This window comes from Zalophus californianus, chromosome 10 (assembly GCF_009762305.2).
Source record: "Zalophus californianus isolate mZalCal1 chromosome 10, mZalCal1.pri.v2, whole genome shotgun sequence".
Classification (NCBI taxonomy): Eukaryota; Metazoa; Chordata; class Mammalia; order Carnivora; family Otariidae; genus Zalophus; species Zalophus californianus.
This window is the reverse complement of record NC_045604.1, coordinates 53,713,086-53,740,096: the sequence shown is the minus strand read 5'-3', so window position 1 is coordinate 53,740,096 and position 27,011 is coordinate 53,713,086. Positions and strand designations below refer to the sequence as shown.

Here is a 27,011-nt window from a genome sequence, read left to right as displayed (position 1 = left end):
CTGGCTGTCTTCAAGTCCTGACAGCTGTTCTCAAGATGATCTTCCTTTTGAACTCCACCAAATGAGAGAGGTATTTAGACACTACACAAACAGCAACTAATTTCATCTTGGAGAGACAGTTTTGGCTGCCAAGGGTTAGTCCACACCACCTTTGGCAGATTCATAGCCCCTTCCTTGGTCCTCTTCATTTTGACAAAGCCAGATGTCAAATTTCCAGCAAACGGTAGTCAAGTGTCTTTTTCAATAAAGAAAGTTTATTATGACAATTTCCTGACCAATAGAAATAATGTGCCTTAAGGAAGAGGCACCTATTTTCTCATTCTTGTAGAGGTGCCTAGTAGGCTTGAGGCAACCATGAGGGATGAGAAGTAGGTGATTTAGAAGACATGAGGATAAATAAAGTTAATTGGTATGTAAAATAAGTTTTAAATATCCCTGAGTTGGGGGATTTGCTTCTGGTCACATCCCGTGTGGCCATTTTTAGGGGCTAAGCTAGGACAATTTCTCCACTCCCAAGGAAGAATGAGAGTCCTGTCCAACCCCGGTTCAGTGTTCATGCTGGTGCCTGACTTAGGTGCAGCCCTTGGGTCCTCAGTAGGCACAGAATCCACCAGGATTTTGATGAATGAGAATCAATTCCCCACCATTCACCTGAATGTCTTTGTAGGAGGTATTGTGAGTGGTCACATTAAAGTAGACTTTGTCCTTGAAAGCCAGATAAGCCACTCCAATGGAGTCAACAGATGTGACCTTGCTCAAGGAGAAGAGGGGTTTCCGACCCTTCCGGTAATAAAGACTGAGGCTGAGCTCCTCAGAGAAGTAGCCCTTCAGGGAGATGAGATAAAACCCATCACAGTTGATGATGATTGAGTTGTCTTGCACCTTCATGGTTTCATCTTTGTTTGGGGATGTGATGATGCAACCCTTCTCATTCTCACACCCTAAGGAGGGGAGGGCAAGAAGAAAAAAAAGTGATTCCTTAGCACAGCACAGAAGGGCAACAACCTTCTAACTCATCTAAAAACAGAAAAAGTGATAGGGAGAGATTTTGGAAAGAATGAAAGAAAGAACATTGTGTTTCTACATGACGGTTGGAGTCTGCGTCACCTGTGGAATGGAAGAAGAGGCATAATACTAGTGGCCTAGAGAATTTCAGATGGGGTTGGGATTCAAAAACTGAGAGGTTATAGCAATTGGCAGTAGTCACAACAGACCAGGCGCAGGAAATGGAACTTTGAGGTTTCCCTGATTTTTCAAAACCAGGAGGGGTCAGTAACTTCAGTGCTTCCTTTCTTTTTAACTGGATAGACTTGGGTGAAGCCTAGCAGGAATGCCCTTTGCCCAGATCCTGCACACCACCTTCACACAAAGCTTGTTAATGCTTCTCAATCCTCTCTCCACCTGACCATGAAATGCAAATTTTTCATATTCCTTGGGACTGGACTTCTCAACAGCATTTATTACTGGCCTTTGCTAGCAGTCACTTAAGCGTAATAATACGGTTATACACAGAATATCTGTGGGCTCCCCAGTTCTTCTCAGTAAGATGCAGGTGGAAGAGCTTGAGAACACAGACCTGCTTCTCCATTTTTACCTTATTACTAGTTTTTCCTGGAAAATGCCTCAGGAAGAGTTGCTACCACAGGAGAAAAAAAAAATGAGGGGTGACAAAGGACACAGATTAATGGCTTTGGTAGTTTTGTATAAGGCCATTCCAAGTGTAAGGCAAAAAGACCAAATTTCTCTTATTTCTACCTCACAATATCATCCTGAATAGCCAAGCAACCATATCTCAGATTCCCCATTTTGGCCCATGTCCCTTAGTTATAGGAAAGAACAGGTCTCCACTACTGGGCATAATTCGGTTAATTCTTACTTTCACCAGGCCCAGGGGGGATAGTCTGAATTGAAAATGAGGGCCACTGATGGAAGGCAAGATATACTTCCCTTCAGGCTCAGAAGAATTTAATAAATAAATGAATATCCATATAGAAACCACTGGTGATTGTCCTAATATTAATCATGGATCCAAATAACGTTATCCTGGTAGTTAGAGGATTACCTTGTCTTCACATCCGGGACCCCCCCCCTGCAACTCTCATTAAGATAATAACTTGTCCTATAATCGATTTATTGGGAAATGATGTGTCATACAGTCAGACAGCCTTGTAAGAAATAAAGCCTTAGTTTCCTTACCTAAAAAATTAGAATTCCTACTCAGAGGATTCCTGGAAGGATTAAGAGAGGTATATAAAGTGATTAATACAATGACAATACATATTTGTAACTAATTACTCCCTTGTCTTCTTTATACACCTTCTTTGTGCCTAATGAAAACAGCATGCAGGCTCTAACAATTGCAGGATTTTGTGCTTCCCAAGGCGCAGGGAGAGATTCTGTTTTCTGGAAGAAATTAAGAGACTAGAAGGAAGATTCTTTTAAAAACATAAATCAACTGAACAATACTTACTGGTAAATTGTACTCTGATACTTTGAATTGGAGGATACTGAGGTGGCACCTGAAGGAGGAAAAAGGATATATTTTTAGGGGAAAAAAAGTGAGCAAATGAAATTGACAAGTCATATCCTATGAAGCAAAAATGCAGGACTATAGAAGGAATGAGTTGACAAGACACTTCGTATTTTCTAGGAAGATTAAACCCAGACTTTCTACTGCCCCCTTGCTTTTCCATAATATCTCCTACGATAAATTAGGAGTATTCTACTCTGTCATGGGGGGCATCTAAGATCTGTCCCCACTTCTGCCAAACTCTTCTCTGGTACATTGTTTTGGCTCTCTGAGCCCCACTTTCCCATTTTAGATAATGGAGCATTTAATAGCCATCTTAAGAAATCCATTCAGTCATAGAGATCCCCTCATGAAGAAGGCTGGGACCAATCAATCCATCATGGCCACAGACTCCTAGAATGTACTGGGAGTGAATTCTGGAAGCTTCCTGGCTGCTTGTTCTTTCACTGCATGCAACACAGGAGTAAGATTGTACTATTTTCAGGTCACACGGGCAAGAGCAACTGTTCTAATCATTCAGAGTTCAGTAGATTTGAGTGTATAAGTTTCTAATGTTGTCTCTTTCTCTTTTGTTTAATGACTTGAAAAATATAACTTGAATCAAGTGAGTACTCAACAACAAGAGAGAAGTAAAATAATAAAGAAAAGAAGCCAGGTAAATAAAATATCTATAGTAATTTAACGGTTAAAAGAACAAAGCAGGTCAATATGGAGCAAATTCCAAAATATATGAAGTGGGGGAAAAAAAAGGCAGAATCATATATAAAGTATATCACCATTCATGTTAAAAAATATTAATAATGCATGTATGCGCATTGACTATATCTGAAGGACTACTCAGAACACAAGTCATAGATGCTGCCTCTGGAAAATGGAATTGGAAGCCTGAGGTCAGGAGTGGGAGGACACTTACTTTTCACAGTCTACTTTTTCATATTTTTAAAATTTTTTACCACATGCTTGTGTTATTCACTAAAAAAGGAAATCAAAAACAAAACCAAAACCAAAAAACACCACCTATTACTCCCGCCATGAACAACATCTCTTCTCACAGGTTATTTTTGGCAAGACATTCTGATCAAAGGTATGGGGAGGGTTTTGTTTTCATACCCTGGGAGGTGGAATCCCTGCTTCCCACTCTCCTGGCACACTAGGGGCTGCAGTCATGCAGATTCCACTGAGACTGCCCACACGGATGAGGAATCCCCTACTTCCCTTCTAAGTCAAATCACAAGACTTATACCAAGCTGAAACCAACAGGCTGCATGGGAAGAAGGGAGAGTCTTTCTGAGGCCTGCCAGTGGGTGGACCTCAGAGGCAATTTTAATTCAGTGGTGAGCACATGGACAGAGGTGTTGACTTGAGATGATTCGGAAGCTTGAGAGTCTGTTGTTCTCTCCCGTCTGTGAACTGTTTGCGACGGCTGAATTAGTGACCTTCGTGCTTAAGGCAATGTTCTGGAAGAGGGCCTTTCAAAGGGCATATTACACTATCACCATAATCCCCTGGATAAATAAATGCCCCCACTACTCTCCAGCTGGTTGGTCCCAGCATGAGTGGCCACATTATTTAAAATCAGAAGCAGCCTGTGGAGTAGCACAAAGAGCACAGGTTTCAGCACACGGCAACGTCAGTGTTAATGTCAGCCAGGCAGGTTTGGTGTCATCTCAGGCAAATCTCATAACTTCCCTAGAAGTCAAGTTTTTCATCTTTAAAAATTACCAGAAGATCACAGGCATCCCTTCCAGCATTAACTGTCCAAGATTTGGATTTTAAAAATTGCAATTCTAAGTCAATTTTAATAAAAGAGAAAAACACAAAGCCTCTTCATCCAAATTTACATCCAGCTCTCAGATCTAAAAGTCCTCATGATTTAATTTGACTGACTCTGCAAAATCTCTAAAAGGTCCCTGCAAATCAAAGAAATTGCTGAATGTTTTGAAGTACCCTGGTGAAGTAGGTTGGTAGTAACCAAGAGGACATTCTCTGAGACCGCAATGCTGAGAGGCAGCAAAGAAAGCACACACAACTTCCTCTCTAGGGTAGATCCAACAGAACTCAACTCAGGCTTTCTGTTCCTTCTCCTAAAGATTGCCCAGTATTAAACATTTACATATTCTCAGAAGTCTCTTGCTAGCATCAATACCATCAAATCCAGGCAATGTTGTGAAATAAAATAAGATGTTCCTTCCTTTCTCTTGCTCCCTGCCCTTTCACAACTTTTCCCTTCATGCTCCATATTTGATTACTTCATGCTCACTACCCCACTGCCCTGAAATCCTTCCACAGTGCCCAATTCAAGCCCCTCCATGGCCTGGCTCCTTGTCAAGCTTCATTGCCACACACATCCCGTCTGTGTCTTACATTCTAGCCAACTGTTTTCTCAAATCTTTTTGCCCTTGACTAGAGCCTGGTAAAACGAGACAGAGATCACAGACTTGGGAGTCAGACTCAGTTCAAACTGTGACTTATCTAGGTTTGTGCATTTGGAACCATTATATACTATTTCTTTTTTTGATACAAAACAGTACTACGCATGATCTTTTTTTTAATTCAAGTTACCAACCACCTCCTCTCCAGAAATCCTGTTTGTTCCCTATAGTTAACAGCCTATTATGGTTTGCCTCCCTCTCTGTTTTTATCTTATTTTATTTTTCCTTCCTTTCCCCTATGTTCATCTGTTTGGTTCCTTAAATTCCAAATATGCGTGAAGTCATGTGCTATTTGTCTTTCTCTGACTGACTTATTTCACTTAGCATAATATACTCTAGTTCTATCCACGTTGTTGCAAATGGCAAGATTTCATTTTTTGATGGCTGAGTAATATTCCATTGTGTGTGTGTGTGTGTGTGTGTGTGTGTGTGTGTGTGTGTGTGTGGTGTGTGTGTATACACACCACATCTTCTTTATACATTCATCTGTCAATGGCCATATCAGCTCTTTCCACAGTTTGGCTATTGCAGACATTGCTGCTATGTTGGGGTGCGTGTGCCCCTTCAAATCAGCATTTTTGTATCCTTTGGGTAAATACTAGTAGTACAATTGCTGGATCATAAGGTAGTTCTATTTTTAACTTTTTGAAGAACTTCCATACTATTTTCCAGAGTGGCTGTACCAGTTTACATTTCCACCAACTGTGCAAAAGTGTTCCCTTTCCTCCACATCCTTGCCAACATCTGTTGTTTTCTGAGTTGTTAATTTTTAGCCATTCTGACAGGTGTGAGGTGGTATCTCTTTCTTGTTTTGATTTGTATTTCCCTGATGATGAGTGATGTTGAACATTTTTTCATTCGCCTGTTAGCCATCTGTATGTCTTCTTTGGAGAAATGTCTGTTCATGTCTTCTGCCCATTTCTTAACTGGATTATTTATTTGGGGGGGGTGTTGATTTTGATGGGTTCTTTATATATTTTGGATACTAACCCTTTATCAGATATGTCATTTGCAAATATCTCTTCCCATTCTGTCGTTGCCTTTTAGTTTTGTTGATTATTTCCTTCACTGTGCAGAAACTTTTTATCTTGTTGAGGTCCCAATAGTTCACTTTTGCCTTTGTTTCCCTTGCCTCTGGTGATGTGTCTAGTAAGAAGTTGCTACGGCCAAAGTCAAAGAGGTTTCTGCCTGTGTTCTCCTTTAGGATTTTGATAGTTTCCTGTCTCACATTTAGGTCTTTCCTCCATTTTGAAGTTATTTTTGTGTATGGTGTAAGAAGTGGTTCAGTTTCATTCTTTTTCATGTTGCTGTCCAGTTTTCCCAAAACCATTTGTTGAAGACACTGTCTTTTTTTCCATTGGATATTCTTTCCTGCTCTGTTGGAGATTGGCTGGCTATAGAGTTGTGGGTCCATTTCTGGGTTCTCTATTCTCTTCCACTGATCTGTGTGTCTGTTTTGTGCCAGTATCATACTGTCTTGATGATTACAGCTTTGTAATACAGCTTGAAGTTTGGGATTGTGATGCCTCCATCTTTGGTTTTCTTTTTCAACATTACTTCGGCTATTTGGGGTCTTTTCTGGTTCCATGTAAATTTTAGAATTGTTTGTTCCAGCTCTGTGAAAAATGATGGTATTTTGATAGGGATTGCATTGAACGTGTAGATTGCTTTGGGAAGGATAGACATTTTAACAATATTTGTTATTCCAATCCATGAGCATGGAATGTTTTTCCATTTCTTTGTGTCTTCCTCAATTTCTTTCATGAATGTTCTATAGTTTTCAGAGTGCAGATCTTTTCCCTCTTTAGTTGGGTTTATTCCTAGATTATTCTTACAATTTTTGGTGCAATTGTAAATGGGATTGATTTCTTGATTTCTCTTTCTGCTGTTTCATTATTGGTGTATAGAAAGACAACAGATTTCTGTACTTTGATTTTATATCCTGTGACTTTGCTGAATTCATGTATCAGTTCTAGCAATTTTTTGGTGGAGTCTTTCAGGTTTCCTATGTAGAGTATCATGTCATCTGCAAAGAGTGAAAGTTTGACTTCTTCCTTGCCAATTTGGATGAATTTCATTTGTTTTTGTTGTCTGATTGCTGAGGCAAGGACTTCCAGTACTATGTTGAACAACGATGGTGAGAATGGACATCCCTGTTGTGTTCCTGACATTAGAGGAAAAGCTCTGTTTTTGCCCATTGAGGATGATATTAGCTGTGGGTCTTTTGTATATGGCCTTTATGATGTTGAGTTATGTTCCATCTATCTCTACTTTCTTGAGGGTTTTTATCAAGAAAAGATGCTGTATTTTGTCAAATGCTTTCTCTGCATCTATTGAGAGAATCATATGGTTCTTGTCCTTTCTTTTACTAATGTGGTGTATCACATTGATTGATTTGTGGATATTGAACCACCCCTACAGCCCAAGAATAAATCCCACTTGATCGGGGTGAAGAATCCTTTTAACATGTTGTTGGATTTGATTAGATAGTATCTTGAGAATTTTTCATCCATGTTCATCAGGGATATTGGTCTGTAATTCTCCTTTTTAGTGGGGTCTTTGTCTGGTTTTGAAATCAAGGTAATGCTGGCCTTGCAGGATGAGTTTGGAAGTTTTCCTTCCCTTTTTTTTTTTTTGGAACAGCTTCGGAAGAATAGGTATTAATTCTTTAAGTGTTTGGTAGAATTCCCCTGGGAAGCCATCCGGCCCTGGACTCTTGTTTGTTGGAAGATTTTTAATTACTGATTCAATTTCTTTGCTGGTTATGGGTCTGTTGAAAATTTCTATTTCTTCCTGTTTCAATTTTAGTAGTTTATATGTTTCTAGGAATTTATGTATTCCTTCCAGATTGCCCAATTTTTTGGCATGTAATTGCTCATAATATTATATTATAATTGTTTGTATTTCTGCAGTGTTGGTTGTGATCTCTCTTCTTTCATTAATGATTTTATTTACTTGGGTCCTTTCTCTTTTCTTTTTGATAAGTCTGGCTAGGGGGTTATTAATTTTGTTAATTCCTTCAAAGAACCAGCTCCTAGTTTTGTTGATCTCTTCTACTGTTTTTTTTTTTTTTTAATTTCTGTATCATTTATTTCTTCTCTAATCTTAACTATTTTCCTTCTTCTGCTGGTTTTAGGCTTTATTTGCTGTTCTTTTTCCAGGTCCTTTTGGTGTAAGGTTAGGTTCTGTATTTGAGACTTTTCTTCCTTCTTGTGGAAGGCCTGTATTGCTATACATTGCCCTCTTCTGACCCTCTTTGCTGCATCCCAAAGGTTTTGGACTGTCGTGTTTTCATTTTCATTAGCTTCTTTGTATTTTTTTATTTCTTCTTTAATTTTTCTATTAACCCATTCATTCTTTAGTAGGATTTCTTTAACCTCCATGTATTGGCAGTCTTTCCAATTTTTTTGTTGTGGTTGTCTTCAAGTTTCATAGTGTTGTGGTCTGAAAATATTCATGGAGTGATCTCAATTTTTTTGTACTGGTTGAGACCTGATTTGTGACCCAGTATGTGATCTATTCTGGAGAATGTTCCATGTGCACTTGAAAAGAATGTGTATTCTCACAATGGAATATTATGCAGCCATCAAAAGGAATGAGATCTTGCCATTTGCAACGACGTGGATGGAACTGGAGGGTGTTATGCTGAGTGAAATAAGTCAATCAGAGAAAGACATGTATCATATGACCTCACTGATATGAGGAATTCTTAATCTCAGGAAACAAACTGAGGGTTGCTGGAGTGGTGGGGGGTGGGAGGGATTGGGTGGCTGGGTGATAGACTTTGGGGAGGGTATGTGCTATGGTGAGCACTGTGAATTGTACAAGACGGATGAATCACGGATCTGTACTTCTGAAACAAATAATGCAATATATGTTAAGCAAAAAAAAAAAGAAGAAGATAGCAGGAGGGGAAGAATGAAGGGGAGTAAGTCGGAGGGGGAGACAAACCATTAGAGATGATGGACTCTGAAAAACAAACTGAGGGTTCTAGAGGGGAGGGGGTGGGGGGATGGGTTAGCCTGGTGATGGGTATTAAAGAGGGCACATTCTGCATGGAGCACTGGGTGTTATGCACAAACAATGAATCATGGAACACTACATCAAAAACTAATGATGTAATGTATGGTGATTAACATAACAATACAAATTATTAAAAAAAAGAAAAGAATGTGTATTCTGCTGCTTTAGAATAAAATTCTCTGAATATATCTAATCCACTGTGTCCATCTAATCCACTATGTCATTCAAAGCCATTGTTTCCTTGTTGATCTTCTGCTTAGATGATCTGTCCATTGCTGTAAGTAGGGCATTAAAGTCCCCTGCTATTATTGTATTATTATCAATGAGTTTCTTTAAGTTTGTTATTAATTGATTTATATATTTGGGTGCTCCCAATTTGGGGTCATAAGTATTTACAATTGTTACATCTTCTTGTTGGATAAACCCCTTTATTATAATATAGCACCCTTCTTCATCTTTATTACAGTATTTTGTTTAAAATCTGGTTTGTCTGATATAAGTATGGCTACTCCAGCTTCCTCTTGATGTCCATTAGCATGATAGATGGTTCTCCACCCCCTCACTTTCAATCTGGAGGTGTCTTTGGATCTAAAATGAGTCTCTTATAAGCAGCATATCGATGGGTCTTTTTTTTTTTTTTTACATCCATTCTGGTACCCTATGTCTTTTGATTGTAGCATTAAGTGCATTTACATTCAGAGTAATTAGTGATATGAATTTAGTGCCATTGTGTTACTTGTAAAGTCACTATTCCTATAGATTGTCTCTGTTCCTTTCTAGTCTTTGTTGCTTTTGGTATCTCCCACTCAGTGGGTCCCCTTTAATATTTTTTGCAGAGCTGGGAATTCACAAACTCCTTTACTTCTTAATTGTCTTGGAGACTATATTTCCTTCTATTCTGAATGACAGCCTTACTAGATAAGTATTCTTGCCTGCATATTTTTTCCCATTCAGCACAATTGAATATATCAGGCCACTTTCTTCTGGCCTCTCATATTTCTGTAGACAGATCTGCTTCTAACCTTATGTTTCTACCCTTGTAGGTCAAGGACCCTGCTATCAGAATTCTCTCTTTATCTTTGTATTTTGCAAATGTCTTGGTGACCTGTTTTTGTTGATTTTGAGGGGAGTTCTCTGTTCCTATTGGACTTGAGTGCCTGTTTCCTTCTTCAGATTAGGGAAGTTCTCAGCTATAATTTGTTCAAATATAGCTTTTTCTCACTCTTCTTCTTCTTCTGGGACTCCTATGATACAGATATTATTGCACTTTGTGGAATAGCTGAGTTCCCTACGTCTATATTCATGATCTAATAGTTTTCTTTCCCTCTTGTTTTCAGCATCATTATTCTCCATAATTTAATCTTCTTTATCACCTATTGGTTCTTCTGGTTCTTCTATCTTCATGTGATTACATCCAGTCTATTTTGCATCTCAGTTATAGCATTTTTTATTTCAGTCTTACTAGTTTCTAGGTCTTTTATCTCTGTAGCCAGGGTTTCTCTGGTGTCTTCTATGCTTCTTTCAAGCCCAGGTAGTATTCTTATGACTGTCGTTCTAAATTCTTGTTCAGATATATTACTTATATCTGTTTTGAGCAAATCCCTGGCTGTGATTGATTTCTTCTTCATCTTTCTTTTGGGAAGAATTCCTCCATCTTGTCATTATGTCTAAGTTTCTGTCTTTTGTGTGTTATGAAAGCTTGTTATGTTTATTGTTCCTGAGAGTAATACTATAATACTATAATAGTAATACTATATTAAGATGTCATACACTGTCCATGGCCTGCACTTCAGAAAGTGTTTCTGGTGTATGCTGTGTGCACTCTGCTGTTGTGTTTTGGCGGCTCTTTCCCCCAGGTCAGTCTTTTGTAGAGTTCCTCCTTGCTTGCAGTGGGAAGTATTTGATATTTAGACCTTTAACTAAATGTGCTTTGATTTATTTGTTAAGATAAGCCTGATTTAAAAAAAAGACAAAAAAAAAAAACCCACAAAAAACCCAGATCCAAGAAAAGAGAAAAGGAAAGGGAACAAGAAAGCAAACAAACAAAAAAGTATAAGCCTGATTCCTAAGAAAAAGAAAGAAGGAAAAAAGAGAGAAAAAAAAACCGCCTGATCCAAAAAAGGAGAAAAGGAAACAAACAAACAAGCCAGCAAATGAACAAAAAACTATAAGCTCAATGCCAAAGAAAAAAAAATTAATTTCAAAAATTAAAAAAAATTAAAATAAATAATTAAAAAAAAAACCAAAACCTGTTCCTCTTTCCACTGGAAATGAAGCTGATGCTTTGGAGCACTCTATGATCAGTAGACTTAGTACATGTGGGGGACCTGTGTTGGTCTTCTGAGGGAGAGGTCCACTGTGCTGATTCACAGCCAGACCTGCCCTAATAAAGATGCCCCGGAGGTGCAAGGGGGTGTGGTTCTGTGTAAGTGACTCCAGCCTCTATTGGAGGTGCTATGTTTTGTGCTAAAGTCCAACCAGGCTGGGGGGTGTGGGTGAGTGTGGAAGATGGCATTACCCTACCCTCTTGCCCAGGGAGGGAAACTTACAGCTGCCGCTGCTCAGGAGGCCCTCACAGAAAAGTGAACAATCTCCTCTTCTGTGTCCCAAGCTTTTGTCAGATCCCTGCCCTCAACCTGTCTGTGCCCAGCCATTAGCATGCCCAGGGTCAGAGTTCTCCTGTGTTTTGTATCTGACCAGTGGCTGGGACTCAAAACAACAAATCCTAAAGTACCTGGCAGGGTGCAGACCCACTCCCTTCCTCTGGAGGAGAGCCTTGCAGTGCAGCACTGGGCACCTTTCCGTCCCAGAAAAACAGTCTGGAAACATTATATATTATTTCTGAGCATTCGTTTTCAGCTTTATGAAAATAAGGCATAATATTACTATTGGACTATTCCAGATGACTATGAAGTTTAAGTAAGATAACATGTGAACGCGCCCAGCAGTTAGTCTGGCAAGCGTTTGAAAAATACTCTTTCTTTGTTCTCTCCGCCAAGAATGTCCCTCCATCTGTGTCTACTCATTAAAACATCAACACCTTCAAGGCCTAAATCAGATCCCTGATTTTTGGCTTCTGCACTCCCATAGCAAGTATTTAAAGTCACTGTATTCACATGGATGTTTATAGCAGTTCTGTTCATTATTGTCAAAACTTGGAAGCAGCTAAAATGTTCTTCAGTAAATGAATGGATAAACAAACTGTGATACATCCAGCCATTGCACTTTCAGTGCTAAAAAGAAATGAACTATCAAACCATGGAAAGAGATGGAGGAATCTTAAATACCTATTACTAAGTGAAAGAAGCCAATCTGGACAGGCTACAGACTATATGATTCTAAATATCTAACATTCTGAAAAAGACAAAACCACAGAGACAGTTAAAGATCAGTGATTGCCAGGAGTTAGGGAGGAGGGAGAGATGAATAAATCGAGTACAAAAGTTTTAGAGTAGTGAAACTATTCTTCATGATACTGTAATGGTGGGTACATGCCATTATTCAGTTGTTAAAACCCATAAAATGTACAATACCAAGAGTGGATCCTAATATTAAAATAAATAAATAAATAAAACAAAAGCACTCCATTGACTTCCATTCTATCACCATTGGATATAAGTCTCATCTGCTCTACAAGACTAAGTTTGTGACCCTGGTAAATGGTACTACCTTGCTGATTTTCAGTTTTTTCATCTATAAAATGGAAATGGTAAAATCTATATGTTAGAGGGTTATTGTGAAGATTGAATGAGCTAATGTTTTGTGAATTTTCAGCATGTGGCCTGGAACAGTGAAAAGGCTTGACAAATGTCAGCTGTATTCCTGGATGCACATGGAAGACAAAATCCATATCATGTTCTTAATTTATTCTGTGCAACATTACTCAAGCCTTGTATATGACTACAGAATGAAGAAATTAATAAAATAATGAATAAAGACTACCAAAGGGCGCCTGGGTGGCTCAGTTGTTTGGGTGACTGCCTTCGGCTCAGGTCATGATCCTGGAGTCCCAGGATTGAGTCCCGCATCAGGCTCCCTGCTCGGCAGGGAGTCTGCTTCTCCCTCTTACCCTCTTCCCTCTCGTGCTCTCTATCTCTCATTCTCTCTCTCTCAAATAAATAAATAAAATCTTTAAAAAAAAATAAAGACTACCAAAGTCCCTGAAATATTAGCTCTCTGGCTCTCTGTAGCCCAAAGGAAACAGTACAAAATGACCTGGGCTTCATGAGAAAGATTACCAGAAAACAATCAGAAGATACTTATTTTACCCACATGCAAATAAACATGGTCTTTTTAATATAAAGAAAAGCAAAATCCTCAGATCCTCTCCAAATACTAAAAGAAATGGGAAAATATCAAAGGTCCCAGAGAGCTTCCATGTAAGAACAAGCTATAGAATAAAGCTTCTTCAATCTGGAAAGTCTGAAGAGCCCACATCATTCTCAAAGGTGAAATGCAAACTCCTATAAGGCAAGCACATCAGAAAAAGTATAGTCCTGATGTTTGAATGAAGCGGTCTCAGAAGCATGAGTATAAGAGAAATCATCTCCTTGATGCAAACAAGAAATGTTTTTTCTACTGAATTATTTGGTGGTTTGAAACAGCGTCAACAATTACTAAGTATCTGTTCTATGGCAGGCATTAGATTCAACTCTGAAAACCCAAAGGAATAGAACAGACAATTCTTATTTTGACAAACTCATATGCCAGTTGAGGAAATAAAACCCTCCCTTTATATAAAAACTTTGGTAAATGTCAATAGACAGTGTATGCCATAAGGTTCCAGAGAACAGAAAAATCACTGCAGGTTTTGGCAGCTCAAGGAGGAAAGAGCTGGACAGAGGCCTTGAAAGAGAGAAAGGAACCAGATAAGCAAAAGACATTCTATGGAAGAAAGGTCTAGAAATGAGAGCATTCTTGGTATTCAAGAAAAAGAGTAAAAATTCATTAAGAACTTACAACATGCCATGAACTAGGTTATTCTTTCTCAGATTCATTACCTCATTTGCTGTGCAAAACAATCCTAGTATGTATGAATAATAATTACCCATGTTTTGCAGATAGGAAAATGAGAATCAGTGCTGCTAAGAACTTGCGCACAAATAAACAGGTATTAACTTGAGTTTGGTTGAACTCCAAGTTCCTGATAATAACCCTTCTCTTATACTATCTTAAGAGAAAAAAAAAAAAGCCCTATGAAAACATTTGTCTGATGGTCCAAGATTAATTTGAATTATTTTCATCATCAATACTGATCAGGACTAATATATTAGGTTTTAGATAGTTGTTAAAATAGATATATCTCAAAATATCCAGAAATTCTTTAGGAAAAAAAAAGTTCTTCAGCCAACTCCACAAGGTTGTCTGCATAGTACAGGTTGGCAAAACTTTTAGCTCAGCTCTGATTAAGTACAATTGTCCTGGCAAGGAGCAGCAGGCCAATGAATAAGTATAAAAGAGGCAGCAAGCAGGTGCTGCAAAGAAGAGCCAGAATTAGGTCCTTTCCTGGCCTCTCTTAGCATCTTGAGCACTGACTTGTCCAAGACCATGGATGGAAAATGTCTGATGTCTAGTGTTTACCTAGCAGTCTGTACCATGTTCCCAAAAATGTGATGCTTATTTAAAGAGCTCATCTCAGTTGGTTAAGTGTCTGCACTGGGCTCAGGTCACGATCCCAGGGTCCTAGGATCAAGTCCCACATTGGGCTCCCTGCTCAGCAGGGAGTCTGCTTCTCCCTCTGACTGTCCCCCCCTCTTGTGCTGTCTCTTTCTCTGAAATAAATAAATAAAATCTTAAAAATAAATAAATAAATAAATAAAGAGCTCATCTTTGGAGAGTGTGAGTTTCTAATTCTGATTCATTGGGATGTGGCATGAGGCTGCCAACTTTATACTCATTTGGCAATTGTCCTGGAGAAGGGCATCTTGGAAGGAGGGAATGACATTCATCAAATATGAAAGCAGGAAGCAGGCTCTGCATTCACTCTGTGGGCCTTGTCCTTCCTCACTTGATATCAGGATAGTGTCAAGATCTTACGTAGGAGTGTGCCAGGGAGTGAATCAGTGTTGGATGGTGGAGAAACAGATCTTTGTTGGGGACTCCCCAGTTCACCATGCCACCTCCACTGGGATGTGAACCACTCCTTCCCCCACCTTGGGCTTCATGTCAATAGAAGAGACCTGAGAGATCATGAAAGCACAATGTCACAAGCTGTCAGGATATGTCTCAAAGAGCCTCTGAAAAGAAAGATGGAATTTTCCAAACTTAACTCATTATAATAGGCTGGGAAAGTAGACTCTCGTCCTGGTGCATTTAATGTGTACTCAGGGGAAACAGCCTCCTTGCAAAGGGCCCACCTCTTATCAGGGAAATTCACAAGCCCACGCAGAGGGGAAAAAAAAAAAGGGAAGAACAGGCAAAAACTGGTTCTTTGGCCAGAGAGGCTTTTCTATTCAGAAAACCTTATCCAAAAAGGTATATTTCTTAAAGATGAAAATGTGTGGCTTTGAAAACCTCTTTGAATAATCTTTTGTGATTTAATGAACACAAAGAAAATCCATTTTAATTTCATCCGAACTCTCTTTCTCCATTCCCATGGCTGCCAGCACCGTTTTTGCTATAATCTTTCTCTTAATGTTTATTCTCCTCTCTACTACACAGCCCATATGATATCCTAAATGTAGCCTGCACTCTCTAACCACTTCCACTCTTCCTGCCAAATTTACTAAGTAATGGATATCCCTCAAAGAGGCACTTACTACTGACCCTCTCCTCTCTATCTCAGAGAACAAGAACTGTGGTTTCATTGTCCTGAATGCTTAGCAATTAACAAATTCCTAAAAGGAATCTAGGTATTCAGGTAAACAGCTAAATGAAGAGGCAAAAGCATCCATATGACACGAGCACACTTTCAAAATTATATGATTGACCTAATGCAACCAATTCTTTATATCCTCAAGGGAAAGATTTTCTTATATCTGGGTTTCCCTTTCCACATTAACTGGGGAAGTCCTCAAAATACACTGACAGAGGGGTCTGCCAACTTATTTCCAAGAACTCCCTTCCTCACCTCAATGATTTAGTCTCCACCATAATATCCTTGTAGCAGGTTAGTGTCTAAGCTACTGGAAGGGTCAGTTTACAACGTACCCACTGCATTATCGTAAGTCTTACAATGCCTCAAACATAATGGCATAGTAAATAAATGTTTACTGAGCTAAGGTGGAACTTAGCCCCTTAGACTATGCCCAGACCTTAGCTAGTGACTCCATAATCACATAATATCTGACACAGGCTCTAGCCAACACTATACATAGCTCAAGATTTTTTGAAATTGCCCTGTTCATCCTTGAGTACAAAGGGAGTTGCAAAATTATTACAATCAATATCTTTCTATTTGAAGTCACGCATTTCCCATTTCACCTGCAGCACAAAAAGGAAGGACCGTTGCTTTGGGAGGGCAACATAGTAGAGCAGATAAGGCATTGGTCTGGGAATAGGAACACCTGGGTCTGGTTGTAAGCTAGGATAAGTCCTTTCCCTCCCTCAGTTTCTAATTTCTTCATCTTGATGTCCAACCTCAGTTAAACTGGCAGAATAAGCCATATGAAGTAAGAAATACTTATTCACATTGTGGACTAAGCAATGCCTACAGACTCCTCCACGTCAGAGAGTAGGCAAATCACAACATTTAAAAGAGAAATCCCAAGAGATTGGGTGGTAAGAAGACCTTCTGAACAGAAGATCTTTACAACACAGTAAATCCTTCTACTGTAAAAAAAAAAGCAGCAGGCCTCCTCCCCAAGTGGCTCCCTCTGATGGTTAGTGAACAATCAAAAATATCTCTAGTGTTGTTTGTGCAGTGAAGCTCTTAGTCTCATTTGCATGATCCTAAATAATCCTCAACCTGAATTCTGGTGCAAACTGAGATTGGTGACTGGAAAAATCATCAGTGGGATGATGATGATGGTGACAATGACAATGAAATTTTAAACTAAAGCCTTCCTAAGGTGTGGTATAAAGATGGATAGGTGGATGATAGATAGATGATAGAATCATAAGCATAGGCATAGATGTAGATAGTGGAATATTATGCAGCCATAAAAAAATCTGGGGCACCTGTGTGGCTTAGTCGGTTATGCATTTGCCTTCAGCTCAGGTCATGATCTCAAGGTCCTGGGATGGAGCCCCACCTCAGGCTCTCTGCTCAGTGGGGAGTCTGCTTCTCCCTCTCACTCTGTCTCTGTGTTTCCTCTCTCTCTCTCTCTCAAATAAATAAATAAAATCTTTTTTAAAAAGGATTAAATCTTGCCATTTGCAACAACATGGATATACCTAGAGGGTATTATGCTAAGTGAAATAAGTCAGACAGAGAAAGACAAATACCATATAATTTCATTCATATGTGGAATCTAAAGAACAAAACAAATGAATAAACAAAAGCAGAATCAGACCAATAAATACAGAGAACAAATTGATGGATGTGGGGGGATGGGAAAAATGGGTGAAGGGGAGTGAGAGGTGCAGGCTTCCAGGTACAGAATGAATAAGTCACGGGAATAAAAGGTACAGCATAGGGAATATAGTCAGTGATGTTGTAATAGCATTGTTTGGGGACAAGTGGTGAGCATAGCAAATGTAGAGAAGTTGAATCACTATGTTGTACACCTGAAACGAATGTAACATTGTGTGTCAACTACACTCAAATTAAAAATTAAAAAAAAAAGAAAACTAAAGGCTTTCTGATGAGTGGAAGAGAAACAAAGCACCTAATGCAAAAGAAAAGTATGCTTGCTTTACAATCCCAGTCAAGAAACTAGATATCGAAGCAGGTAGGTCGTTTTCTGTGAAACTTCTTAGTGAAGTTTCTTACTGTACCCTACTTGGTTATCCAGTACTTCTCATACACTGCCTGATTGCTTCTTTAACTGTCTTGTTTCCCCACTGTGTTGGAAACTCTGGGAGGGCAAGGAAGACCATATGTTGCACACCGCTGCTTCCTCGGTGTCTGACGGGTAACTGTTACTCCATAGATAAATAAGTAAGTGAATAAGTAGTTTGTAATGAGTTGAATAAATGCCCCCCCATTCATGTCCACCTGGAACCTCAGAAAGTGACTTCATTTGGAAATAAGGTCTTTGTAGATGTAATTACTTAAGTTAACATGAGGTCAACTAGATCAGGGTGGGCCCTAAATCCAATACGACTGGTGTCCTTAAAGCAAAAAGAGAGAACACACTGATACACACAGAGAGATGAGCAGGCAAAGATGGAGACAGAGCATGGGGTAAAGCAACTACAAGCCAAGGAACACCAAGGACTGCCAGGAGCCCCCGGAAACCAGAACGAGGCAAGGAGGGATTCGTCCTGAGAAACTTCAGAGGGAGCATGGCCCTGCCAACACTTTGATTTTGAACTTCTACCCTCCAGAACTGTGAGAGAACAAATTTCTATTGTTTTAAGACACCCAGTTTATGGTAATTTATTATGGCCACCCTAAAAATCTAATACATCGTTGAATGGGTATTTGAAATAGTGAGCAAATCACACTATCACATTAAAGTAAATCTTTGATTCAGAGTGTGATGGAACTAGAAAGGATCAGGGAGATTATGTAGTCGAATCTCCTTATTATTTTAAAAAATAACAATAAAAGAGAGAAAATAAGGCTCAGAGAAATAATGAGTTAGTGCCCAAATTGAGGTCCCCTTTCTTGTCTATGACTGTACCACACATGCAATACTCCATCTTATAAAAATAACCTATAAGGTGTTATGTGACTGTTAAAGCTTCATTGATCATGTTATCAACATCTGCATAAGTAGATTCAACTGTCCTCTGAAAAAGAATCTTCTTCCTCGATACCAGGTAACAAATCTTTCCCTTAATTTTTCTTCAAAAACTACTGATGTCAGAAAAGGAAACAAATTTTCAAACAGCCAGACAAAATATTTAAAGCTTAGGGTCATGGAGTCATGGCCAAGTGTTATGGAAAGAGAGAGGACTAGAATTTAGACCCAGTCTTAATTTCTTTTTTTTTAAGATTTTATGTATTTATTTGTTTGAGAGAGAGAGAGAGCACAAGCAAGGTGAGAAGTAGATGGAGAGGGAGAATCAGACTTCCCGCCGAGCAGGGAGCCAGATGCGCAGGGACTCTGATGCGGGGCTCAATCCCAGGACCCTGAGATCATGGCCTGAGCCAAAGGCAGATGCTTAACTGACTGAGCCACCCAGGCACCCCACCCCACTGGTTTTAATTTTTAACCCTGACTTTTCTACATAAACCTAGGCAAGTTTCCCATGCCTCAAATTTCCTCGTTGCAAAACTGAACACAAATATCCATCTAACTTTCTCCAAAGTTGTAGTGAATTAGAGAGGACAAAGGTAGGGAAAAGATCTGCAAAAATGAGGGGGTGTTATTTCAAGTAACAGCAAGAGTGGTACCCCTCATCCCTCCAAAAAGAGCTTTGAGTTCCCAGTCTTCATCATACCAGATACAGACAGGGTCAGGTTAAGAACTTTCAGCGTGTTGGAAGCTGAAAACATTAAGCACCCAAAACACAAGTAATTCAAAATATATTTTGTATTAATGAACTGTAAAATGTGTTTTACAACTTATAACCCAACAGGTGTTTATATTTGCCCTTAATGACTGTTTTGCTGCTTGCTTATAATGTTTTGTGATATTGTTTTCATCCAGATCTTTGATGGTTTCTGTGGTTCTCTAGGACCATGACCTAGCTATAGCTACAGGAAACCCCAGCTCTGAGGGTCCAACATTTAAACTCATGGGACCCTCACTTCCCCACAGATACAGGGCAACACTTTGGGAATGATGGTTTATTATTTACTTATTACATTAGTGTTGGGAGTATTAAAGTTGAGCCTATTTGTCCATTTTTCTGTCAGAGTATATTCTTTTTTTTAAATATTTTATTTATTTGACAGAGAGAAACACAGCGAGAGAGGGAACACAAGCAGGGGGAGTGGGAGAGGAAGAAGCAGGCTTCCTGCTGAGCAGGGAGCCCGATGCGGGGCTCGATCCCAGGACCCTGGGATCATGACCTGAGCCGAAGGCAGACTTTTTTTTAATGACTGAGCCACCCAGGCACCCCTGTCAGAGTATGTTCTTAAGTGATGTTTACATGTTATCAAAGCTAGACAAATTTATACAAATTCATAACCCACCTAAGGTACATTTTAGAATGAAAGGTCTCTGAAAGGAAAAATAATTTTTAATTATGCTAGTCAGATCCCCAATGTTTCCAGTATTGTGAACAAGACGACATGCCTTTTCTAGACATAATTTTCTACCTGATTTGGCAACCAAGTCATTACAGAATTGGATGAACTATATCAAACTGGATGGGGGGGGATGGAACAGGCCATGGTCTAAGTATGTGATTTAGGTCTCTGAACCATTTTCAGACACTAACCCTAATAACACCATATATCTTCATAAATTCTCCCCTTCACTCTTCCTTTCTTCTTTAACGCAGTCGTGAGCTCTTAGAAATCTACGTTCAAAAATGCTGTAATTATTACAAGGATTTGTTTGTCTGTTTTTAATCCTAAAAATTTCAGTAACCAAGTCAAGCATCATGAAGTTAAGGTTAACCTTAACTATGGTATGCTTTCTGAGGATTGACTTACGGGGTGTTTGTCCATGTGATAGGTGCCACAAAGTAAATATTTCAGTGGCCCTCTGCCTATGGAAGCATGTTCACGAATAATAATAATCTCAGCATTTACAAAGCTCTGTACCACAACATTCGCTCCGCACAGAAGCCAAATTCCAATTTCGGATATGATTAAATGGACACTCTAGGAATTTCACAGAATTTACCCAGGGTCACAAAGTTAGAAGGCTGGACTGAACGAGTCATCTGGTTCCTGGTCCAGGGCATTGTCATCTACGTGCCCCCAACGGCTCCTTCAGAAGTTTGAGAGGATGTTTTGTGATTTCATATAAGGAAGTGTTTTAATTCTTTTGCTTGAAAAAGTATGGATCCCCAAAGTATGGTGACTACAAACAAAATACACAAGCTATAGGATGTCAGGACCATAGGTTTCACCTGTGACTGGGGAATAACCTTTCTATTCTGTATTTCTGTTGTTTCCTTTAACTCACTAAATATAACCTAAAAACAACATTGTACATGGCTCCTCTAACCTAGCTACCTCCCAATTAACATTGATTTTCCATGAATAAAGAATCCCTGAAGAGGGTGGAAAGCTGCAGTTACTCTAAGAGTAAAGGGCACAAGAGTAGTTGCTATTTAAATAAATAGAATTGGAAAGGCAGGGTGGTCAACCCTGGGCAAGGCTGGGTCTAATCCATGCTAGTAGGTACCGGCTGAGGTCAGAGAAAAGGAACCAGGAGATTATACTCCTGGGTCTATACCGAGAGCCCTTCTGCTCACTCCCCAAATCTCCTGTGTGCATGTTTTTTTCTATATCCATAATGTATATATATATGTATATATATATATATATATATATATATATATATATGTGGCATTTTCCAGCACGATCTCTGTCCAAATTACTCTGTCCTATTTTGAGTACATGGGTCAGAACATGTATCTAAATTTTTTATTTAGAAAATATCATTACTGTGTAAACAGTGAACAATATCAGGCCCCCTGACGGTATTCATTCTCTTAGACATGGATCATCACTTGGCTTCCTGAGGAAAGTTTTCTAATCTTAGCTATTCAGGAAAAGAGAGTAGGCTCTCTTTAAAAAAACAAACAAACAAACAAACAAACAAAAAAATCTGAGAATGGTTAGTTTTACTGTGGTGCCCCCTAGTGCTGTAAGAGATTTGACTCACTCTTTTATTTGCCAATACATAGACAACATGAGAGAAGCGAAATTTGGAGAAGCAACAATTTTAGTAATTTGCCCTGTATTCTCTTTTGCATAGAATGAAGTGTGCTCCCTTTGCATGACTCACAAGACCCTTTGTGACCTGCCCCCACCTAGGTTTTTGGCCTCACCTTTTGCCACTTTCCCCTATGAACACTCAACTTCAACCACTCTGAACAAATTGCGTTTCTACCGAGTAAGCCTTCTGACCCTGTCCAAGGCCACCATCTCTCTTGTCCATTTAAAGAATTTCCACTCCTTCTAATCAGCTGAAGCATTACCTGTTCCCCCAGCTTCTACCATCTCTGAGTTTCTGGGAGTTTATCTGTAAATAGACTATGTCTAATGCCTGCTCAAAAATCCAAAGATTCTGTGTTTTTATCAGTACTTACCCTGAAAACCTGAAAATACTTAATGACAAGTTCAGTTCAACACTTCAGATGTTTCTTTTTCATTCTCACAGAATTGTTTATGAAATGCAAACTCAGATGTATTGGAAATCACTTATTTGCCTGTTATTTAAAAGAAGAATTTCTTAAAAATGTGTTCGATTACATGGGGGATGCATTTAAATTGAGCTAATCTCGGGGCGCCTGGGTGGCTCAGCTGTTAAGCGTCTGCCTTCGGCTCAGGTCATGATCCTAGGGTCCTGGGATAGAGCCCCACATCGGGCTCCCTGCTCAGCGGGAAGCCTGCTTCTTCCTCTCCCACTCCCCCTGCTTGTGTTCCCTCTCTCGCTGTGTCAAATAAATAAATAAAATCTTTAAAAAATAAAATAAAAAATAAATTGAGCTAATCTGAAATGAGATTTCTTCAGGCAAAAACACTTCTTTTTCTTCCTAATTGATACAAATAAAAATCCAAGTTATAGCCTGAAACTTCATCAAGAAACTGTGAGTTCTAATTCTGGGCATCATTGGTACAGAACCGATCACTCACTTTCCAAGTACCCCTATTTCTGTTCTTCCCAGCAGTAAAAGTGGTAAGAGTGTAAATCTTTCACTGTGGGATTTGCTGAAGAATTATCACTAAAAGCCCTCACATATATAAAGTGCTACTGTAAAGGTGGTACAAATCTTAGAAAAGCCCTGGCTTCAAAAGCCCTGAGACACGTGGATATAATTTTTTTTTCTTTTTTGGGGGGAGAGAGAGATAGCAAGAGAGCACGAGCTGGGGGTGTGGGGGAGATAAGCGGGGGAGAAGACATAGGCTCCATGGCTGAGCAGGAAGCCCAACACGGGGCTCGATCCCAGGACCGTGGGACCATGACCTGAGCCAAAAGCAGACGCTTAACTGACTGAGCCACCCAGGCTCCCCACATGGATATAATTTACGAAAGCTTCACGCATTATAGGTCAACTCTTTTCTGCCATTGTTCCCAGCTGACACCACAGGTACAACTAGGAGCCTGATACTTTAAATGGCAGTCCCAATAAATATCCAAACAATGTGTATTGATTTTGGTGACAGAAACACTCAGTTTTATAACTTGTATCATGGATATTCTTCTAGGGCATCCACTTCTTTCCCCTTTCTAAATAAGGCATTTAGCTAACCCAGAATAGGTGATATAGATAAGTATATGATATTTTATATATGATATATATATATGATTTATATATGATATATAAGTACACATTACAAATATATGTGCAGGGGCGCCTGGGTGGCTCAGTCGTTTAGCGTCTGCCTTCGGCTCAGGTCATGATCCCAGGGTCCTGGGATCGAGCCCCGCATCGAGCTCCCTGCTCCGCGGGCAAGCCTGCTTCTCCCTCTCCCACTCCCCCTGCTTGTGTTCCTGCTCTTGCTGTGTCTCTCTCTGTCAAATAAATAAAATCTTTAATAAAAATATATATATGTGCAAAATTTATTTCCTCCAGTCCTTTCTTAAGAAGCAGGAAATTCATAAGCTTAAACACAAAAATCTATTTACTTATATTTTGTATTTCTCAAAACCTCACACCCGTTCTACAAATATATATATAAACTACATACTCACAGGATATTGAGCTAGAAGAGATCTTTCTGATCATGTGATCCAACTGTCTTGTGTTAAAATGAGTAAATCAAGGCCCAAAGAGGGAAGTTACGGGAGTAGTGGGTAAGACCTATCTTTTTTTCTAATATCTCAAAAACTAAAACTTCTGCTTTTCACATAAGTAAATACAACTTAACAGAATTGTGAGAAAACAAAGGTTACTAAATAAATATGATTGAAGGGAAAGTCTCCTGTCAAATGAAGTTTAATAGTTCTATCTGTATTTTTTTTTTACAGAGCTGTACATATAGGCAGTTATTTTATAAAGTTGAAAGTTAAACCTAGGAAATAAGGAAAAACCATGATTGTTCTCCAAATATGTTTTCCTACAATAAAAGAGATCCAGTTTAACTGGACAAATGATCAACATTTCAGCATAATTTCACCCCTAAGACACATCACTGGAATATTATGTTTTATAAAAGTAGAGGTTTGATTTATATCACCACCAACCCCATCCTTTGACCAAAATTCCAGTCTTATCAATAAGTTTAGGAAGACTACCAGTCTATGTCCCTTTTTCAACAGCTACACTACACCCTTCTCTCTCTTTCTCTCTCTCTCTCTCTCACACACACACACACACACTGCCACCACCATCATTTGATCAAATTCCAGGGAGAACACACATGACCCATCTATGCTATCCTTCCCCCAATAGACTACATGAGATTAAATGTAAGGACACATTGTGCTGCCCTGGGTCCTACAACAGTACAAGAAATTATGTTAGTTATGACAGTCTAGCTAAGAAATAAGATAAAAATTAAAGGTGATATGAAGTGAAGAATTTCAAATATCTGTGCCAAAAAAATTCTGTACCCCAAGTACATGAGAGCACATTTCTTGAGCAAACAGCTCTAATATACCTCCTATGTCTTTGCTTCCATTTCTGTGCCAGGACCAGAGAAAGCTAATTCCCTCCCAGAGATCGGCTCACTGAATTCTAGCATCCTGGAAACCTGCACTTAGCTTTCCCTCCAGGCTCTGTCACAGAGTCACTGGGTGACTTGCCAAAAGGATCCCTCTCCTTCTCAGCATCTCCTGGGTATTAACCGTCTGGGGCAGTCCCGCCACCAGCTGGCTATATATCTGTTTCACCTTTTTGTCTCTCCTGCTCAGAGCCCCAGTGCAATTGTTGAGCCTTGACTGGGGCCATCTGTCCTGTCTTTCTATCACCCCACAGTGTAAGGAAATATGTAACACTGTGGGTTGTCTGAAAAAGCACTCTCAAGGCTCCTAGACCTGGTGAATGCACTCAGCTGTTCTATTTTTGGTCATTCTCTTTGTTTTCTTCTCAGAAAAGCCTAATTCCGGTCTATGTCTTAGGCATCCTGCCATGGACACGTTACTCCTCCCCCTCCCCTCCCCCAATCGCCTACTCTAATTTCATCCAAGGGTCTCTGCACAGAGAAGGAAATGTGTGACAAGACCAAGAGAGGACTAGCACATTGTTGTGCTCATTGGTCTGCAGACTTGACATGACACCAGCTACACTTGTGGAATTTAGGAACATGAGCCCTCTCTGCGGTACACTGATCACAACCACACTCCCACCAGCCTCTGTGCACCAAAAACCCCTACTTCCTGTAGACAAAGACAAGCCCAGGCGTTGGTTAGGACTCTGCTTATCTTATCCTGGTCTAATTTGAGGTACCCAGTCTCTGACATGGTTATGAGAATAAGTTCCCTTTGTCTCACCTTTACCAGAGAAAGACTTTTCTAACCTAAAGTGACCTGCCAAGGAAACAAGAATTATCAGACTAGCCCCACCAAGGGAACAGGGGAAGACTATACATGTATATTCTTTTCAGTGGAATCTCCTGCAGCCAAGAACATCCTTAAAGACTTAGTAATGTTTGTAGATATAAACAAGTAAATAAGAAAAAATAATGTAGAAGGAAAAAGGGAAAGAATATCGTCATTAAGTGGGAGAAATACTTAGAAAAATGATCACCCACTACATAGTGCACTGGAAAAAAAGTGGAAAAAGACAAAGTGATGTCCGTAAGTTGTGATTGGCAGAGAAAGACTGAAAAATAATCTCTGATTAAGTTATCAGGGTAAATATTTGGCCATGTATGAATACACACTTGAACACACACCTCTCTGCCCTTACAGTCCATAGGTTAGCTATTTAAAGGACTTAATATTGATACCTTCAGCATTCTTCAAAAAGCAAATAGCCTATGGGGTTTATGAATACAGTAGGAAAGTGGAACTGGTCCCTTTCTTATTTCCTTTTTATATAAATTCCCTGATCACATGCTTGCTAGCAGAATGGGTAAAGCAAGTATATCAGTGACTCCAGGCTTCAAAGTGAGAGCTCATAAAGGAATACCAAGATTCTTGCATTGCAAAAAAAAAAAAAAAAAAAAGAAGAAGAATCCAGAAGCAGTGCCCTTGCCCTACCTACCTCTACTCTGCCCCACCACTGCCACTACCGAAAAGAAGGAAGGAAAGGAGAGACAAGAGGGTGTTTGACCACACTTTATACAATCGCTGGGGGGCAGATGAAGGGCAATGAGCAGTTTTGGCACCAGATATTTCCAAGTGACTGGAGCTGCTGGAGCTGCCATCAGCATGAGCTGGAGGAAACAAAGTGCCCACAGGAGCATCCATCTTACCTGGGAAGCATAGAAGTTCAGGCAGATGTAGGTGAAACACAGGAGCAGTCCCAGCCCCTGAATTACAGCTGCCACCAGCAATAGCTTGTTCTTCTGGAATCTTCGCCCTGGTGTGTTTCCCACATTCTCATCCAGGGGTTGGACCCCTTCCATCTTCACAGTTTGGATGCAAGGAAGATGAAAACTGTGGCAAAGGGGAGCCTGAGGGGGACTGACCTCTTCTCCACAAAGAAGGAGATGAAGGGAAAACAAAGCTTATCAATCAGAAAATACACAGAGGTCCCAGGACCAGAGATAAGAGGCGATTGAAAGAGCAGAACGCACTCTCTCAGTTTTAACACTGCAGCTTCTGCAGGCAGGCGGGGGAACTTCTTTGTGACTAATCTGAATTTCCCCTTTACTTTCTTTCTTTTTTTTTCCTCTGGGCTAACAGGGAGTTGTTTTTGTAGCATTCCAGTTCTGATTTGAGTGACTGTGAAATGACAGTCAT

General features: G+C 39.6%; 1 protein-coding gene across 1 annotated transcript; it reads right to left on the bottom strand.

Moving 5' to 3' along the window:
- TNFSF4 (TNF superfamily member 4) lies at window positions 1-27,011 on the bottom strand. Its single transcript, XM_027613680.1, has 3 exons — window positions 26,522-27,011; window positions 2,471-2,519; window positions 1-941 (listed from the first exon to the last, which is right to left on the bottom strand). The coding sequence occupies exons 1-3, from the start codon at window positions 26,672-26,674 to the stop codon at window positions 592-594; spliced, it is 552 nt and encodes a 183-aa protein (XP_027469481.1). The 5' UTR covers window positions 26,675-27,011; the 3' UTR covers window positions 1-591.